The sequence below is a fragment of the Chroicocephalus ridibundus genome, chromosome 3, assembly GCF_963924245.1.
Source record: "Chroicocephalus ridibundus chromosome 3, bChrRid1.1, whole genome shotgun sequence".
NCBI classification, from domain to species: domain Eukaryota; kingdom Metazoa; phylum Chordata; class Aves; order Charadriiformes; family Laridae; genus Chroicocephalus; species Chroicocephalus ridibundus.
Genome location: NC_086286.1, coordinates 66,991,404 through 67,010,141, shown reverse-complemented (window position 1 = coordinate 67,010,141; position 18,738 = coordinate 66,991,404). Strand labels below are relative to the sequence as shown.

At 45.2% G+C, this 18,738-nt stretch overlaps 1 protein-coding gene across 1 annotated transcript in view; it reads right to left on the bottom strand.

Moving 5' to 3' along the window:
• The window catches only part of SLC2A12 (solute carrier family 2 member 12), a 30,895-nt gene extending 15,684 nt beyond the window's left edge, over positions 1–15,211 (bottom strand). Inside the window, exons 1-2 of the mRNA XM_063329550.1 lie at positions 14,916–15,211; positions 5,440–6,762 (exon numbers count right to left, since the gene is read on the bottom strand). Of these exons, the coding sequence (XP_063185620.1) occupies positions 5,440–6,762; positions 14,916–15,039 (1,447 nt within the window). The 5' untranslated portion in view covers positions 15,040–15,211. The remainder of the gene's footprint in view (positions 1–5,439; positions 6,763–14,915) is intronic.
• Positions 15,212–18,738: the final 3,527 nt, after the last annotated feature.

Here is an 18,738-nt window from a genome sequence, read left to right as displayed (position 1 = left end):
TAAGAATCACAGAAACAAAGTCAAGGGAACTGAATTTGTCTCCAGTGTAATTCTCTGGACTTTAGGGGAATGTTCCAGCTCTGGGTTTTGGCTTGCTTAATCCAATAAAATACATAAAGAAAGACTGCCACAGACCACATAAGATTGCATAAGAGGGACAGTGATGGATTGAAAGAGAGACTTAGTTCCTTCCTCATGTCCATGGATTTCCCTTTTCTTGTGAACCCTTGAGCTTTCTTCCATCCTCCTTGATCCTTCTCACCTGATCCTTCTTCCATCTCCTCCACTGTCCCCAACGTGGGTTTAAAACTGCATTTAAATGACTTCAACAACTCACAGTAAGATGTAGACAAAACAAGTGGGGTTTTACATTTACAAATGGAATGGAATGGGATGGGGTGGGATGGGGTGGGATAGGATAGGATAGGATAGGATAGGATAGGATAGGATAGGATAGGATAGGATAGGATAGGATAGGATAGGATAGTTCAGTTGGAAGGGACCTACAACCATCATCTAGTCCAACTGCCAGTTTTCCAATCAGAAATATTCACCCAATGCCTGAGGCTAGCAGATGGCAACAGGGGCATAATATCCCAGTCTGAGAAGGCTTACCATGGGTATTTAATTCCTCTGTTTCACAGGTTTTAATCAATACCAAGGTACTGCCAGCCCTACTCACTCACGGGAGCTGTGCTTCGATGGGACTGTAACAGCTATGTGGAAAAGCAGGTTTTGCAGTAAGTTCTAAATCCCTCCTCTAAGACCCTGTTAGGCACTTATCTGTTGACCACAAATATGTTAACAATACTTTTTTATATCTACGTCAATGGGTATATGTGGTATTTTTTTGTGCCAAGCCCTGAAACCCAGAAGACATCTCTCCAGCTGCAGACACTGATCTGCCTCAGGTGTGTTGTGGCCACAGCTGTGTGTGTGCCAAGTGGGCTCTGAGCACTTAGGGACAGGGCATCCCTGCATCTCTGAGAAGTCCCTTGGAAGCGGAGCCGGTGATGGCCTTCAAGAGAAGAGCTCTGAGAGTTTGGCCCTTGGCTTTGGAGAGCTGCAGAAAGCTGGTGGCTGCTCCGGGACATAAAGTAATAGAACATCTTCAGCCCTAGGTTGGCAGAGACAAAAATACCTTCAGACTTTATGCATCTAAATGGTTTTGAGGATGATTCACATCATGAAACTTCCCCTCAGTCCCACTTGTAGGTGCTTTTGTTGATTTGCATCCACACGCTCAGCATGAACTTCCATGACGTCAGCGGAGCTGATGTGATTTGCACCAGCAGATTATCCCAAAGTTCATTGGCCAACTGCCTAAATGCCTTTGCAGTTATACAGAAACATATTTAAAGGACTAACAGAGGAGGAAGAGCTCTTTTGTGCAAGGCACCAATGCCATACACGCAGTCCAAATGCACTCATTCGACATCCCCCTCTCAATAAAAGTGTTCCCCACTGCACGGCAAAAAATCCCTGTGATGTGCATGGATCCCCTTGAACTGCACTCCCACAATACGTGTAATGAGGTACTGCCCAAGTCTTGTTTTGCTCACTTGATTTTTATTTGCTAGAACAAATTCAGACTGGGAAAACAGATGTGCTGTTGGGTCCAGACTGAGTTTTCACTACTTGCTTCTCAGCCTAGGGCTTGCTGGAGCCCCTCTGATTTTTGTTTGATAAAGAGAATTGCCTCTGGGCCACACTGCATCCCCGTATCAATGTGTATGGTCTCTCTACTGTCTCTCATCTACTTACTGGTGAGATCACCCAGTGAGACCTCCTCACTCAGGAGATATATAGAAAAATATGGAGGGAAGTTGTTCCTATTTAGTCTTTGATCCTAAATGGTGCAAAAGAAGATGATCAGGGCGGAGAAGCAGATCTTTACAGCCTTATTTTGGAAAATAAGTTTGATATTCCAGGACTTTGTTTTTCCTGGTTCCTGCATCTCAACATGTTGTACCACACAACAGTGATGAGTGAAGGAGGTGACAGCTCTTTATAAGAAAAGACCACTGTTTTTTGCCCCTCAAGGGATTTGAGCAAATGGCATCATTTGAGCATCTGGCAAATGAGGTGCTTTGCAACTATTTCAGTTAAATCTGTGTCATTTAGTAAATGGTCATGCGTGGTTGTGGCCCCTGACTAGAATTTCTCTTTGTGTCCTTTGTATTAAATTAATTTCCAGGGTCACGTTGAGCTTTTAGTGATCTGCCTCCCCACTGCACTCATTAGCCTGCAACTCACTGTGCAAGGCATAGCAGCATTTCTGCGAGGCTCAGATTTCTCCTGTTTCCCCCTCCACATCCAGCAGGTTCAAATGCCTCCCCATGCAAACTGCGCAGAAAACAGGGAAGAGGCCCTCTCGCACTCTTTACCCTTCACGTGGCAGCCAGAGAGAGGTTTCTCTTGGGCTCTGCAGCCATCTTTTCCTGCTGAGAATGGTTGATCCTCGTTTGACCTTTCTGATATACAGACAGAGGTAACTCAAGACAAAGAAAGATGGGCGTCAAGTAAGTCCCCTTAGCTAATAACCACCTTGAAACACCTCTGCAAACACCCGTGGAGAGACGGCATGTGCTGTTCTGCGACGTGATGTAACACTGATTTGTTGCCCCTACAAAACGTCCTCATAATTGTGTGAAATTGAGTGTGAACAAGCAGTTGAATCGCAATTCATCAAACGTAATTAATCCGAAACAGAGCAGCAGAAATACTCCTTTTATCTTGCCTAAGATAAATGATATAAATACAGAGCACCCCAGAATCAAAAAAGTGAGTAAGCAGATGCTTGCTAGTCTGTGAATTCTTTTATAATGCAAAAATGGCTTTTATCTCTCACTGTCTATTTTTGAGTGCTCATCGCTGCGCTGCCTGGCTGCTTTGATAAATGGCGATAAATATATTTAGCATATGTTTAGTTCATTAAAAAATCCATATACTTCATGTAATTTGGAGACAAAAGAGAAATCATGGAAAAATACAACATTTATAAATGTCTGCTATGCAAATCTGGGCTATAACTAGCTCTTTGACCAAAATCCCAAAAAAGGAAGGGGAAAAAAAAAGGACAAAGTAGTTTAAAAAAAGACAATAGAGCTCGGGTTGCGTGATCTGCCCTATGAAGCGTGTGCCATTTTCCTAATGGTGCTACACAGACTCTCTTTTATCCCCACAGAACATCAGGAGCATGGACTGAAAATAAAGTGGGTGAATTTGTTCCAGAAATGGCCTTGTGGGGTGGAGGGAAAAGAGGAAGACCCTCTCTGCTCTTTGTCCAGAAGAGGCTGATTTGATCTGTAGGTTACAAACAGACACATCCCCAGCACTACCTTCACCTTAGCCAGCAGGACGGGCAGATATTGGGTGGAGTATGAGATGTAACTGAGGTTACAGTGATTCTGTCCCCAGGCACCCGGGCATCGCCTGGCCACAGCAGCCGGCGAACGCAGCCTCGATGCCTCCCTCCCGCTGCAGAGCAGACAACGGCTAATGCTCTGGTCCAGATCACAGACCAGATTTAGAGATGAATAACATAAACATGTTAAAACTGTTCACTTTATATAAGCAGAAGGGCTCGTTGTTTTTTTTCTTTACACTAAGAAAGGCACACTTTCTTAGTGTAAGGATAATAAAGCTAGCCTTTTGAAATACAGCAAAGGATTTGTACTCCAAGCAGCAGATGTTGAAGGCTGCGCATGAAACACAAATCATAACCTCACGTCCCAAGCCAGACTATTTAACCACAATAGATCCTTTGCAGATTCCAACAGCCTCTTGATTCTCTGACTCTTGCATTTTCTATACATTGTCAATTTTAACTGAACATTTTATTATTTTTAAAGGTATGGAAGTGCCTTGAAAGTACTTCTCTGCGTTTTGAAATACCTGTATCTCTCCCGGACTTGGCCTTCACTTGCTATGCAAACACATCTGGTAGTTTAAATTGCCTCACTGCGACTTTTTATCATACACGATTTCAACATGCTGGAGCTGAGACAGTGCCTGTTCTTTCCCATTTGCTGTTTGAGAGCATTTGTGCTCTTAGTCAAGAAAGAGGTCAGAAAACAAGCGCGGGCCTCAAAGACTTCTCAGATTAGCCTGGCAAACACACCTCAGTTTCTATAGCCCTCAAGGAAGTAGACATTGTTATCATTAATGTCACATCGGGCCAATTCATGGAACTAAGAACGCATTTACAACCAGGTCAACAGGAAAGCAGCTTCCAACAGGCGGACGAGCCTGAACACATGCCCCTGCCTTTGAAAGACCCAAGTAAAAGCTCAAGTAACATTTTGTTTTCAGGGTTGCACTCCTGGTTTTGAACCTATGTCATTAAAAGCAGGATCCAGCCCCAAGGTGGTCTGCAAGGGAAAGAATAATGCTGCAATAACACAGTCAAGCTCGCTGCCCTGGCAATGAGTGCTTATCTCACGCTGCTCTCCCAGTGAGTAATGTTTAAAATAAATAAATACTGCTGGGGAGTTGCTGTTAGTGCAATTGTTGAGTTGTATTCTTGTGGCAAGCTTTTTATAATAATAGTTCAGCAGGAGTACAGAGTGTTTGCAAGGCAAGTTTGAGCCAGGGCACAAAAGCACATAAAGTCTGTTAATAAATAATGGACTCCATGCGTACGGTTTTTGCAGCGTGGCTTAAAAAATCAACCCCTTCAAAGTACAATAATACGCCAGTGCTATTAAAACAAGACAAAACAAAATGGAGATATTTCATCGCTAATCTCTGGGAATGGCAGACTTTCTCCTCTGGAGAGAGTGGGAACTGTGCAAGTGTGGTGGCGGCTGCAGCGGTACCTCGGTTGTACAGCGATGCACCTTTGTGTTCTTCCAGTTGTGCTGTTCAGCACAGGTAGTGGCGATGATACCACAGTTTGCTCATGAACTATGATACCTTCAATGTATCTCCTATATCTGAAGACTATCACATAGTCAGGGGGCCGGATCCTCAGTGGGACTCAGGCATGTTGGCATTTCATAGATTTGATGGTGTCATACCATACAGCAGTCTAGAGCTTATCATTATCTTGGGTTTATGAGTTAGCAGCAGCAAATGCCTACATCTTAATTTTTCCAATGTAAGGGCATAATAGCCTAGGAAAAGGAAAGATAGCCAGGGCCCCCATAATTTTGCCTTACAATGCTCACAGCAGTTCTTAACTTCACTGAAGAGGAGCTGTTAATATCACTGAACTGAAGGGAGATTAGGCCTTTGACCTAAATGGGCAGGACCTCTTTCTAAAAAGTATACCCCAGGCCCACCAGGATGATCTGTGACAAAACCAGCACATATTAGCAGAAAACACTGCTTTGCCCAATTTGGGAACTGCCTGATGCCAAGCTGGACATGTCATCCCAGCACTTAATCCAGTTGTAAGTAAATCATTAGAAAGAGTTAGAAAAATGAAACACTTACTTGGTCCAAGACCTATGGAAAATGCAGCAACGTAAACAAGCAGGCTGGCCAGTGAGAGCCATTTCAGGACAACAGGAACCTCCTCACTTTCCATGTGAGACCTTGTTGTGCTTTTGCCTCCTGCCAGGGCAGTCCTGTTCAGTTCTTCTGTCCTGGCAACATCTGGGCTTCTCTGTGCATCAAATGACAATCTTTCTGGTGAAGCCAAGCTAGCAAAGAGGTCCTTGAGACTCCCATTGGAGACATGCGTGACGTTTCCTGGTCTCTGGAAAAAGAAATCCTCTGGAGGTTGGCTTCTACAGACGTTGGTGAAATTCACATGTATGTTACGGTTCACCAAGCCCATAGTGACCAACGATACTGCCATAACAGAAGAGCCAATACACAGAAAAGTTTTACTTCCAACTTGATCCACAAAAACCGTGGCTGGGACTGTGCTGACCACTTTAACCACTCCAACTCCAGTAGAAGCCAAGCTGGCAGCTTCGTTGCTCTGGAACCCAACTGCCTTCAAAACAGTTGATGCGTAAAATAAAATGTTGGGTTGCCCAGTTGTTTGCACAAAAAAGACTAGAGTGAGTCCTACCAACATTCGGGCCCTCATGTTGTTTTTTGAACGAAACAGGTCCAAGAAACTGTACTGATGTTCATCTTTCAGGGAAGACTTGATCACAGTAAGTTCTTTAGTAGCATCCGATGTTTCCCGTAGCCTCTCCAGTACTTTTCTTGCAGCTTCATCATTATTTTTCATGACAAGAAACCGAGGACTTGGAGGAAGAAAATACATGGCAATAGCTTGCAAAGCACCTAATGGAATCACAAGGCCAAACATGTACTTCCAGCCGTGAGATACGCTGGCAAATGCATAATTTGAAATATAGGCAAAGAGAATGCCTATCACAATCATGAGTTCGTTTAATGATACGAGGAGACCTCTTCTGTGCTGTGGGGCGATCTCAGCAATATACACACATGTTGCAATTGATGATAATGATATGGAAATACCTATGGCAATCCGTCCCACAATAAGTATCCCATACGATTCATAGGGCAGTAAAATCAGACTCCCCAGCACAAGTAAAGAAGATGCAATAATTATAGCGAGTCTCCTTCCAAAGCGATCTATCAGGAATCCACCAGTAAGGGATGCAAATAAGGCCCCAAAAAGCAGGGAACTTACAACAATTTCCTGCTCTTTGCAAGACAGTGCTAATATGCTGCTCATCTGAAGAAGAGCACCAGAGATAAGGCCCAACTCATAACCCATCAGAAGTCCACTTACGGCAGCAATGGCAGAAGATAGAAAAGTAAATGTTCCACAGCCTGAAACAAGAGAAAAACCACAAAAACTTAAAAGTGTGACTTCCACAACATTCTGACAACTAATAATAACTTTATTTAATATACCAGTCCAAAAAATCTTTTTGTAACTTTTAGGCAAAGCAGTTAGGTGCATACAAAGTGGTCACAAAAAAGGCTATTTTTGAAATGAAAAAAAAAAAACAAAACCCTTTTTAATTTTAATGCTTTTGGGTTCCTTATCTTCCTGATCAGAAGTCAATAAGGTTTCTATCAGTCCCTAAATAATCAAACCTTCTGCCTGAGAACATTATTGCAAAAGGCAACATTGACAATACAACCTTTCAGTGAGAAAGCAATTTTTGCCATGAGACGTTTTCAGTGGTTTTCCTGTACTGAATTGAGGAAATCTTGCCCACCCAATAGTGTGTCATGGACAAGGAAAGCAGCAGTTTCCCAGGCAAATTGATTCAACCTTCACTTGAATAAGTAATGAGTTAAGTTTTCCCTTGCCACTTACTCATTCCTTTGCTTCACCTGAGGATGCCACGAAGGCTGCTGCTACCAGTGTTTTTATTTTTCCAAATGGAAACTTATCCACTGAGCACCAGGCTGATCCAGATAGCTGGGATATACTAGGGAAACCAATCTTTGAAGTACAAATTCGTGAACTTTCCAGGCTTTGCTCATCACTAATCTCAGATTCTTTGGAATATCAGGATCAAATATTCTGCATAGTTTATGACAGCCACAATGTCAGGAATAAAAAACAGATGGTGAAAACATAAACCAAATGGAGATTATATGCCTTTGAACATCCATCTTAAAGCAAACTCATTTTATACAACTGCGACTCATTGTTTATTGTTACAAGATAGATTTAGCTGATCATATTCACTAACTGTGAAGCCTTTTGCACCCTAAACCTTGAGGAATATATCAGTTTGTTATTGTTGGTCTTGTTCTTTCTCCCAGCATGATTTTCCTCTCATCATGATGTTGGCTGAGACACAACTAGAAAAAGAGTAAATTGACTTCTGATTTTCTGGTTAATTGGAGAGAGAGGACGTGTCTGAGGAGAGGTAGCTTTTGCAGCATAACAGAGTCTGTATTTCAGTTAATTCTCCTGGAACAAGTACTTTCCAGCTTGGCTGGAAAGTGGTATATGGTCTAATTGAAAATGATACATAGACTTTGTTTATTTTTAGCTTATTTTTCTAAGGCATTAAGGCTCTTTGATCATGCTGACTGCCTGGAGTTTCATGCCAGTCACATTTGAGCACATTGGCGAGGATCAGTCCCATTTGACAGAGGATATTACATTTCTAAAGCAAATTGTGAAAAGAGGGGAGGAGGGAAGCCCTAGTGGTACATCTGCACTCCTAAAATAAACAGTGCCGGAGCCCAGGCCCAGACCCTGCCATGTGGCCACATATCCTACTAAATTGCTGGCATGGTCCCTGGCACGGTTGTGCCCCACACCACCTTGGGTTCTCCTAACAATTTTCAGCATGAGCCCACTATCATGCCCTGCAGCCACTCCACAGGAGGTCGGTTATCTTGTAGGGTAGCAGAATACTGTTATGTGCATATATATATACACACACACACACATATATGTATGTATATAATACATGAACTGCTTCTCCAGGGTCAGGGGAGATGTGTAAGCCCATTAAGTCTACTAAGGTAAGTATCAACTATTAGCTCTCCTACCTGGCTGTGGGTTTGGTCCCTTTGAGGCAAGCAGAAGTCAAGCAGCAGCAGCCCCCAGCTATATCAGCCTGGAGGAGAGAAGGCTCCAGGGAGACCTTATAGCGGCCTTACAGTACCTAAAGGGGGCCTTGTAGGAGAGATGGGGAGGGACTCTTTATCAGGGAGTGTAGTGATAGGACAAGGGGTACCGGTTTTAAACTGAAAGAGGGTAGATTTAGATTAGACATTAGGAAGAAATTCTTTCCTGTGAGGGTGGTGAGGCAGTGGAACAGGTTGCCCAGGGAAGCTGTGGATGCCCCATCCCTGGAAGTGTTCAAGGCCAGGCTGGATGGGGCTTTGAGCAACTTGGTCTAGTGGGAGGTGTCCCTGTCCATGGCAGGGGGGTTGGAACTGGATGATCTTTAAGGTCCTTTCCAACCCAAACCATTCTATGATTCTATGATTCTATGATTCTGTGATTCTATTGAGTGCACCCAGCACACCTCAGCCCACTCTGCCTCTGGGTGTGGCTGGCAAATCAGAGATAGATAAGAGATGGGCAAAACCCACGTGGTTTTGTTAACGATGGGACATAATAGCATGGGGGAAATGGGAATATTGTGACCAGTCTTTCAGATGGCTAGGGTGGATGGTAGATTTATTGCGATGGAGGTGGGACAGCTTGAGGGAAATGTCAGAAGCAAATTTGCAAAATACTCCGGTGATGGAACAATCTTTTTTTTTTTTTTAATATTTTTGTTGTCCATGTCTGTATTATGTCTAAAGCTTTTTCTGCCTTTATGTCTGCAGTATCTGAGATCACTGCACTTATTTTAAACAGAGGTTAGTGCATGGGTTAGGGCAAGGTCCTGCTGTATTTCCTTCACACACGAAACAGCACTTCAGTGGAAGCACTACTGACTCCAGTTAAGCTGCTTTGTGCTACATGTGCTCCATCCTCCAATGCATGCATGCAACATACATTTTATCATTGCAAAATCTAATTTCTCTCTCCCCTTTATACTTTTGACTTGCCTGCTCGCTGTATATTACTAGATCTGGAAAATATACCCTTCCAAGGAATCTGGCTGGAAATCAGGGCTGGTAACAGCACAGTGTTGTGCTGAATGAATGAGCTTGGGTATCAGAAGCTACGCTGCTGATTTGAGCACAGTGCTCTACCCAGTCTACTGCTCAGTGCTGATATCTGTATTTTACGTCATTTAGCCATGTAGATTTAACCTAAGATTTTGCTTTAATTTTTATATTATGAAGCGAAAAGAGACCATTGTGGTCATCCAGTCTGGCGCTCATGAGCAACACAACATAAACCTTCAAACACCTATAAAGGACCTTTTTATTTTGAACTAGGACATTTAAAGTATTCAGATTTGATTTAAAAATTGCTAGTGGTTGAAAACCAATGACTTTAAGTCATAAGTTGTACCAATGGTTAATTGCTTTCACTGTAAATTATCTGTAAATTATTTCTAGACTTAATTTCTGCAACTTTAGCTTCCAACAATTGCATCCTATTCGCCATTTGCCTGCACTTAGCTGTGTTCACTAAGTACAAAATTATACCCTGTCATTGAGTCATCCCACAGACCTTTTCTTGATAAGCTACTTAGCTTGTGAGGCTTTACAAGTTTACCAGTCCCTTAAGTGTTCAAAGCCCTGTTCTCTGAACTCTATCCAAATTATCAACTTCTTCAAGAAATCCTGAGCCAGACCCAGTGCTCCTGCAGTGGTTGCACAGTGCCAGATAGAAACCTGATGTAATTGTCCCATTCCTGGTGGACATTTCCCCTTCTACTCGTCTGAGGATTGCCACAGCTGCGTACAGGAGCTCATCTTCTGCTGGTTGGACAGCAATTGGACAACAAATTACTTTTCTGACTGGGTTCTTTCCAAGGCACTGCCTTTCCTTTCAGTGTGGCCTGCCTTCCTGCATCCTAGCTAGGCATGCAACTCACTTTACGTTTGCCTGTATTAAAACACATAGGATGGGTTCAACTTGCCTAACTGTGAGAGATCTACAGCATCTCTAGTTTTCTTCTGTAACCACTTGCGAAAAATAGGCACTTCTAGATGACTGAAGTAGGTCAGATGCCTATTTCTCTCCACTGCCTATAAAAGGAATCTGTGCAGCTTGCTCAGATGCAGATGTCTAAAGTTAGCAGAGAGGAACCCCAGACAACACATTCACTCGCAGTCAGCAGGCCAAACCATGCAAATTGCATTCAGCCAGTGACATACACCATTTACTAATCACCCGTCACCTTTCTCACCCACAAATAATCTGTTACTATCTTCTTCCAGGCAATTGAGAAAAGATGTTAAATAACAGAGGGACAAAAACTGAGTTTAGGGCTCTGCAGCAGAAACACAGCAGCGTGGGCAGTGTCTCCTATTGGTACTTTGAGGTCTGTGTCCTGCACAGCTTTTAATTCTTTAAGTGTGCGACTGTCAGTTTTGTATGGTTCCAGTTTCTGATTCAAAATGACAGCGCCAAGTCAAATACCCTGACGCAGTCCACCATCAGCACTGCTCTTTACAATCCAGACTGTGGTCTCCTCAGCCTGTGGTCCTCAGGTCAGAGCAACTGAGGTGATTATTTATTTTTAATCAGAGAGGCTGTACAAGCTGGGTGGGGAGCTTGCACACCTGGGAAGTTGCTAGGGAAGCACTCAAACCTATATATTTCTTGCTTCTCCAAGTACACCAGCTTGAGAAATGTCTTAATGTTTCTTTGGTTTGTTTTTACTGGGTCAACTGGTATCCTTGTTCACGTGTTCGGTGACGCATGCCCGCAGTCATAGTGGAGGGCTGTAATTAGAGCAGACCCCTGAGTGAAAAGCAGATTCTGATGTGATGCAGAGGGAGACACATCATCTTTCTGCATTAGCAGCAGCAAACTCAGCAGTTAACTTGGTGTTTCTTGTCCCTCACAGGCACTATTCTGCCGAGAAACATCCTTATATCACTATGAAGTTTTGTTGTAACTGATGTACCTAAGACTTGCTTGTTCAGAACTGCCTGCTGAGTTAAAGCCCAAAATCTCTGCTTGGTTTTCCTTCATGGTCTTCCTCCAGACAAAATTCCCTCTGACTTCAGCATATGTTTTCCTTTAACATTTCCAGATAAAGCAGTACTTGTACTCACAATCCTTTTAAGTGTCATTTTTAATGATGTTGCTGGCAGTTCTTAGGCATTTCTTTTTTTCAAAAAAAGCTTCTTGAAATATATATTCCTCTTATTTTTATGAGATGCTTGCAAAATAGATGGCAGTGTGCAGCCCAGGGGAATAAAATATTTTAATGATGGCTTCCAGAGAAATTTCTCCTTCTGCCTGCAACAAACACCATGGCTAACGAGTGTGCGGCTGGTATGTGACAAGTGATTGGAAAGTCTATTCTCTAGTTTCCCCGCGCAAACAAAATGGTTTCTCACAACTGTTACTCAGGTCAAAAGCAGCACTACTTGGCAAACAAACTTGTATTTAGGAACGTTTTCTGGAAATGTTTATGCTTGGTTCCTGAAAAGGAGACCAAGCGCAGTTGTAGTATAGCACAGTGTACCGCTGATGAGACTGGATGGGGCCAAGTAGTAAGGGTGTGCCCCTTTACTTATTTTCAAGCGCATATTTGGGAAAATACAGTCCTTCTGAAGGCAAAACATTTGGTCTGTGCATGTATTTTATTGGCATTACGGATAAATAATCTGTGCCAGGGAAGATCTGCAAGCAGTCCAAGCTGGGAAACGCCACTCTTCCCTGGCTTCATGTGCGGCAGAGCTCTGGGAAAGGTGCCTGGGAGCCCCTGCCAGCTGCCCTGGGCAGTACCACGCTCCGCCTTAGTCCAGACACTGAGATTTTTGTGATGTAGTTTTTCTTTCCGTTCTCCCAAGAGAATGCGCAGTGTGCCTACAGAGAACTAGTGGGATGGGATCGGGGGGAGATTACTTCTTTATGTGACCTGTGCAAATACATCTATTTTGATAGGAGGGGATTTAGCAATCTCTTCCAACATGGCGCTTTCTTCTGTTGCCTTTGATTTAATCTGAGGTGAGAAATGTCTCAGTTTGGGAGGGAAAGGAAGTATTTTACTGGAAGGTCAAATATATGTTCTTTAAATCCTTGGGGATTCTTTCATCTATTTAGGCATCTGGAAGGTGAAATCAAGCTCTGTCAACCCTTGATTAATAAACACAGGTTAGAAAATCATGATGAGCTGAGTGCATTGCATGGATACAAATTCACAGCACGTAATCTCACTTTTTGGGGAAAAAGGCATCTACTTTTACCCATGAGAAATCTTAAAACTACAGCATCTGTGTCTGAAAATTTTAAACTATCTTCAACAACATCTTTCTTCTCCATCTGAGTGCTGTCTGAAATAGAAAAAGCTTGCCTTTACAAGGAAATATTGTAATTTCCCCAAATTGTCTTTAGAGGAGCCTTTTGCTAAAGTGTAAAGCATGCGTATCACGTGGTTTTGTAGGATAAATATTTAATGGCATGTGTTGGGAATTGCTGCATAATTAAATCATGGGTTTGCTTCTCGTAAAAGGTGATTATCCCATTTTTATGCCATCATGATCTTTGCTGCACTGTCACAGTCATCTTCTCTGTCTCATCCCATTATCTGGTGTAAAGAGATATATGTTACCCTGTTGATCTGCTCTAGTGCCTGAGGTTTCTCTACATCCAGTAGCTGCTCAAGACATGCATTTCTTCTATTAGCAAGGATACATCTGATTTAACTGTCCATCTAGAAGTCTGGCATGGGATCTAAAATGGTTGCCCAAGAAGACCCTATGGGATGGAACAAATGGTGGCTTTGGGACAAAGTTATGTTGCAAGCAGAGCTGGAAAATCTCAGAAAATATTAAATTTGCCCAAAAATAGTGTCAGGGCTATGTGGGGTCACAACCATTTGACATATGTGACTCCTCCCACCCAAGTGTGAAAAGCAAAACCAAACCAAATATTTTGTAAGTTGAACTAAAAAAGAAGGCAGAAGGAAGCTGATGTATCACACATTTTCACAGATCTAAACCCCTGCCATGGTGGGAAGCACTGTATACTTTGTACAGCGTAAGCCTGATGAATGCGTTGTGTGAGGAATATTCGAATTTCATGAACAACAGCCCGCTGGCACTGATGGAAAGACAGGGAAAGCGGATCCTGGACAGACCCACCCTGGCCATCTCTCCATCTCTCTTAGTGCTCTGCCATGTATTTTCATTACGTCAACAGGCAGCCTGGTCCTTCGTTACATTAAATGGGATTTGGGTTTTGTTTTGTTGTTTTCCAGTAAGAATCAACAGGTTAATTCCTACCTAGGTAATTATAAATTCCTCAGGTTCTGAGGGTAAGGCCAAGCGTGTAATTTGGACGCCGTAGCCCTTGTGCTGCAGTAACTTCGCTGTCTGTTTCTTGTAACTGCTGTGCTTCCCTTTGGTAATGCTGTCCTATAGCCATCTGCATTGCTCCCCCCGCACCCTAAGGTAATGTTAAATACGTCTGCACACCAACTGGCTTTCTGTTCTTTATTAATCCCTGCTTCCTCTGCTTTCCAGTATCAGTAGATGTTGCTGGACTGATCACTGTTACACTCCAAAAAAGCATTTCTGCCTGTGGCATCTGAATATTCACGGGTTAGTCAGTTCATTCATTTTTAAGTGAAAAAAAATCTGCTTGGTACACAGTCATTTCTGCTGTTTGCTTAAAGCTGTCTTGTGGGTGAGAAATGTCACCATTATGGGTCATTTTCCCCTTGATCAGTGAAAGAGGCTCAAGATGCAAAACCCTGCTGTAACTTAGAAAAACTGGCTGGGTAGGACAGCAATGCAGCTGGGTAGCTACAGCTACACAGCTCCCACCCAGGACAGCTGGGTAGAAGCTATGAAATTTAGCTTCAGCTCGCAAATATCTTTGCAGAAGAAATTATACAGTTGGTTTTTCAGGTTGCCAGCACAGAAACCCTGTTTCTTCATGAAATGTTGGGGGAGAAAAGGCAGGAGGGAGTGCCCGTGCCCCCACCCCGTACTTTTCCCCTGCTTGAGCAGGTGCGGTGCTTGCCTGGCCTCCCTCTGCTTCAGTGACAAGGGCTGAATTGCTCCCGAGCACGCAAGGAGGGAGCACCGTTGTTATCTTAGATGGCAGTGGGTTCTCCGATTATTTCAGGTGACTGATCTTCACAAAGGGAAGGGATTTACACAACAGGCAGCCCATGCACGAACAGTTGGACCGAGGCCTTTTGGGAAAAGTATCGCATAAACCTTCATTCAAGATTCACGCTGGCGTTTCCCTGCCTTATCCACGTTTTCCCCCTCTCGCACTTTTAGGAAGTGAGGCAGGGTGCCCCGAGAGCCCCTTGGCTTTGCCGGGGCTGTTTTCCCCCCAGCCCCGAGCCAGGGCTCCCGCAGGCAGGCAGCTGCTGCCCAACAGCTGGAATTCCGCCTCTGCCGCTCTTTACCTGCTGCAGCCGGGAGCTGGGGGAGCTGGTGGCGGCGGCTGCCCCGGCTGCTCTCCTCATCCTCCCCTGCTCTCATCGGCTGGCTCAGCTGGCCGAGCTCCTCCGTGCTCTGCCCAGGTACCATCGCCGCCTTCTGTGCACCTTGGGGTGGGAGCGCTTCAGAGGGCAGCGGTCCTTCCCCGGCCGGCGAGAGCGCAGGTTATTTCCCTCATGGCAACAAGTTTGCTGAAGCTGGCTGAAACCAAACGCAAACCACAAAGTGGCTTGTGAACAACTTTTGTTGCTATTTCAGAAGGCTTTGCCCTTTGCAGTGACACAGGCTGTTGCTATTCTTGGGAGCCTATTACAGGCGAGGGGAGGGCCGTCTGTCGGAAGTATTGCTTTTGCCTTTTAACAAATTGTTGGAGGCATCAGACGTCCAGGCACAGCTCGATGCACGTTCCTTACCCATTAGCTTAAAGGGTCTCTCTCTTCCCTGCACTTTCTTCTCTCTGGTGTTCACACACACAGGTTTTTAACAGAGAAGGCGCGCGGATGGGGAGGATTTGAAGCATTTGTTGTGGCAGCTGAAGTTAGGGCAACCCAGCACAGACACACAGCACCGCTTCATTCTCGTGAATTATGAGCAAGTTGTGGTGAGAAATAGCAGAGAAGAAAAAAAGCCATGGCAGCCCTTTGCAGTCAGTGACAGTAGGAGTCAGGATTTTTCATGGCATAGACGCAGGTGCTGTTTTACAAGCAAACGAAAGGGAAGCCACTCTCTCTCCCATGACAATTATTTGTGGGAAAATTGAGACCGTTTCAGTTACATTGAGTCAAAGGCTTGCTTTTGAGGGCTGCTAGGAGTCATTCCATCCCTACTAGCTTTGGTGGAAGCAGTGGTCAGGGGCTGGACGGCAGCGGGGCTACCTACAGGGGCTGCCTGCCCCATCCTGATACTGGTCCTGGTGCTGGTCCTGGTGCAGGAGGGTCTGGGTGCTCTCAGCACACGCGCTAGCCTCAGTGAGGCAAGTTGTCCAGGTTATCCCCAGTGGGACCCGCCATTGTATAATTTGGCAGTGCTGCAGGCTTCTTGTTTGTGCTCTTTCTCTCTTTCATTACTTGCTGTTTTGTCTTGGTTGTTTTTGTTTTAATACACTAACGCCTGCAGATAGCATGAGAGGGAAGGCAGAGGTGAAAAGTTGGTAGCTTTTACAACATTCCAGGAAGGAGAATCCCTAAACAGTTCTTCCTTAAGTGGAGCAGGCATGATACACCCTTGATCGGTGCTTGTTTAACAAGAAAATTTGACAAAAGACACAGTCAGTGCCCCATCTGACAGCTGATTACTGTCAGCTTCAGAAGCTGGAGTGCCAGGGATGCCACGGGGGCATCGGTTCCCGCAGGAGTTTGGTTTTGGTAGTGCCTTTGGTGTGGAGTTAAATGAGTCAGCCTGGCTCTGCTCTCATGTGTAACATATTTTCCATGTAAAATCTCCACCTGTCAGGCTGTACGGGATGCTATCAGGGCTGTTAACAATTTCTTGCCACAGCCAGAGAGGTGTTGTTTCCTCATGGGATACGTGCAAAAAGTAATGTCAACTTTTAAATAAATCATTCTGATGTTTAGTCTGGGGAAGGAGAGGAAGCCTTTTCAAAGATTAAACTGAGCTGTGACAGGATTTCTCTGTTATAACATGGTGTGTAACCAACCTCCTTTAACAGCCCCCACCTCTGGAAACTCAGCTAACTTCATAGCCACAGACATGTTCCCACTTCCCGATTGCCTTTATATGTAATGGTCCTGGAGAAGTCAGAGAACTGCCAAGACACCCGCGGCAGCTCAGCAGGCAGGGAGCAAAGCCATGTCATAGAATCATAGAATCTTCATGGTTGGAAAGGACCTTTGAGATCATCGAGTCCAACCATACACACACAAAAAAAAAACCCCTACAATCTCTGTCATTAGAGCATGCCCTGAAGTGCCACATCTAGACGTTTCTTAAACACCTCTAGGGATGGTGACTCAACCACCTCCCTGGGCAGGCTGTTCCAGTGCCTGACCACTCTTTCAGTAAAGTAATTCTTCCTAATATCTAATCTACACCTCCCCTGCCGCAGCTTCAGACCATTTCCTCTGGTCCTGTCATTATTCACCTGGGAGAAGAGGCCAACCCCCACCTCTCTCCAACCTCCTTTCAGGTAGTTGTAGAGGGCAATGAGGTCTCCCCTCAGCCTCCTCTTCTCCAAGCTAAACATGCCCAGCTCCCTCAGCCTCTCGTCCTATGACCTGGTCTCCAGACCCCTCACCAGCCTGGTAGCTCTCCTCTGGACACGCTCCAGCACTTCAATGTCCCTCTTGTACAGAGGGGCCCAGAACTGAACACAGGACTCGAGGTGAGGCCTCACCAGTGCCGAGTACAGAGGCACGATCACTTCCCTGCTCCTGCTGGCCACGCTATTCCTGATACAAGCCAGAATGCTGTTGGCCTTCTTGGCCACCTGGGCACACTGCTGGCTCATGTTAAGCTGGCCGTCCACCAGCACCCCCAGGTCCTTTTCTGCCGGGCAGCTTTCCAGCCACTCTTCCCCAAGCCTGTAGCGTTGCTTGGGGTTATTGTGACCAAAATGCAGGACCCGGCACTTGGCCTTATTAAACCTCTTACAGTTGGCCTTGGCCCATCGATCCAGCCTGTCCAGGTCCCTCTGTAGAGCTTTCCTACCCTCAAGCAGATCAACACTCCCACCTAGTTTGGTGTCATCTGCAAACTTACTGAGGGTGCTCTCAAACCCCTCATCCAGATCATTGATAAAGATATTAAACAAAACTGGCCCCAAAACTGAGCCCTGAGGGACACCACTGGTGACCGGCCGCCAAGAGGATTTCACCCCATTAATCACAACTCTCTGGGCACGGCCATCCAGCCAGTTTTTAACCCAGCAAAGAGTACACTTGTCTATGCCATGATTCGCCAGCTTCTCCAGGAGAACGCTGTGGGGGACGCTGTCAAAGGCCTTACCAAAGTCCAGATAGACAATGTCCACAGCCTTCCCCGCATCCAGAAGGCGGGTCACGTGGTCATAGAAGGAGATCAGGTTGGTTAAGCAGGAGCTCCTTTTCCTAAACCCATGCTGGCTGGCCCCGATCCCTTGGCCGCCCTGCACTTGCCGTGAGAGCTCACTCAAGATCATCCTCTCCATGATCTTTCCTGGCACCAAGGTCAGGCTGACAGGCCTGTAGTTCCCTGGATCCTCCTTCCGACCCTTCCTGTAGATGGGCATCATATTAGCCACCCTCCAGTCATCTGGCACCTGCCCTGTTGACCAAGACTGTTGATAAATGATGGAGAGAGGCTTGGTGAGCTCTCCCGCCAGCTCCCTGAGTACTCTTGGGTGAATCCCATCCAGCCCCATAGACTTATGTGCATCTAGGTGCAGAAGCAGATCATTGACTAGTTCCTCCTGGATTATGGGTGGGTTGTTCTGCTCTCCATCCTTATCTTCCAGCTCAGGAGGCTGAACACCCTGGGGATAGCTGATCTGACTATTGAAGACGGAGGCAAAGAAGGCATTAAGTATCTCAGCCTTCTTCTCGTCCTTGGTTGCAACTTTCCTCCCCCGCATCCAGTAAGGGATGGACATTCGCATGTCCCCAGACGTGCGAGTCTGGAGGATGCTCTGGGGTTCACTCTTCCTGCCCAGAGCTGCTGCCTGGGGAGGGCTGGCCCCAGGGCAGCGACCCCGCTGCCTGCTGAGGAGCCCAGAGGAAAACGCAGTTCAGTTCAGCATTTGGTTAAAGGGCAGGTTCAGCTTCACAGAGAATTGATGAGGGGCTCTCCAGGCTC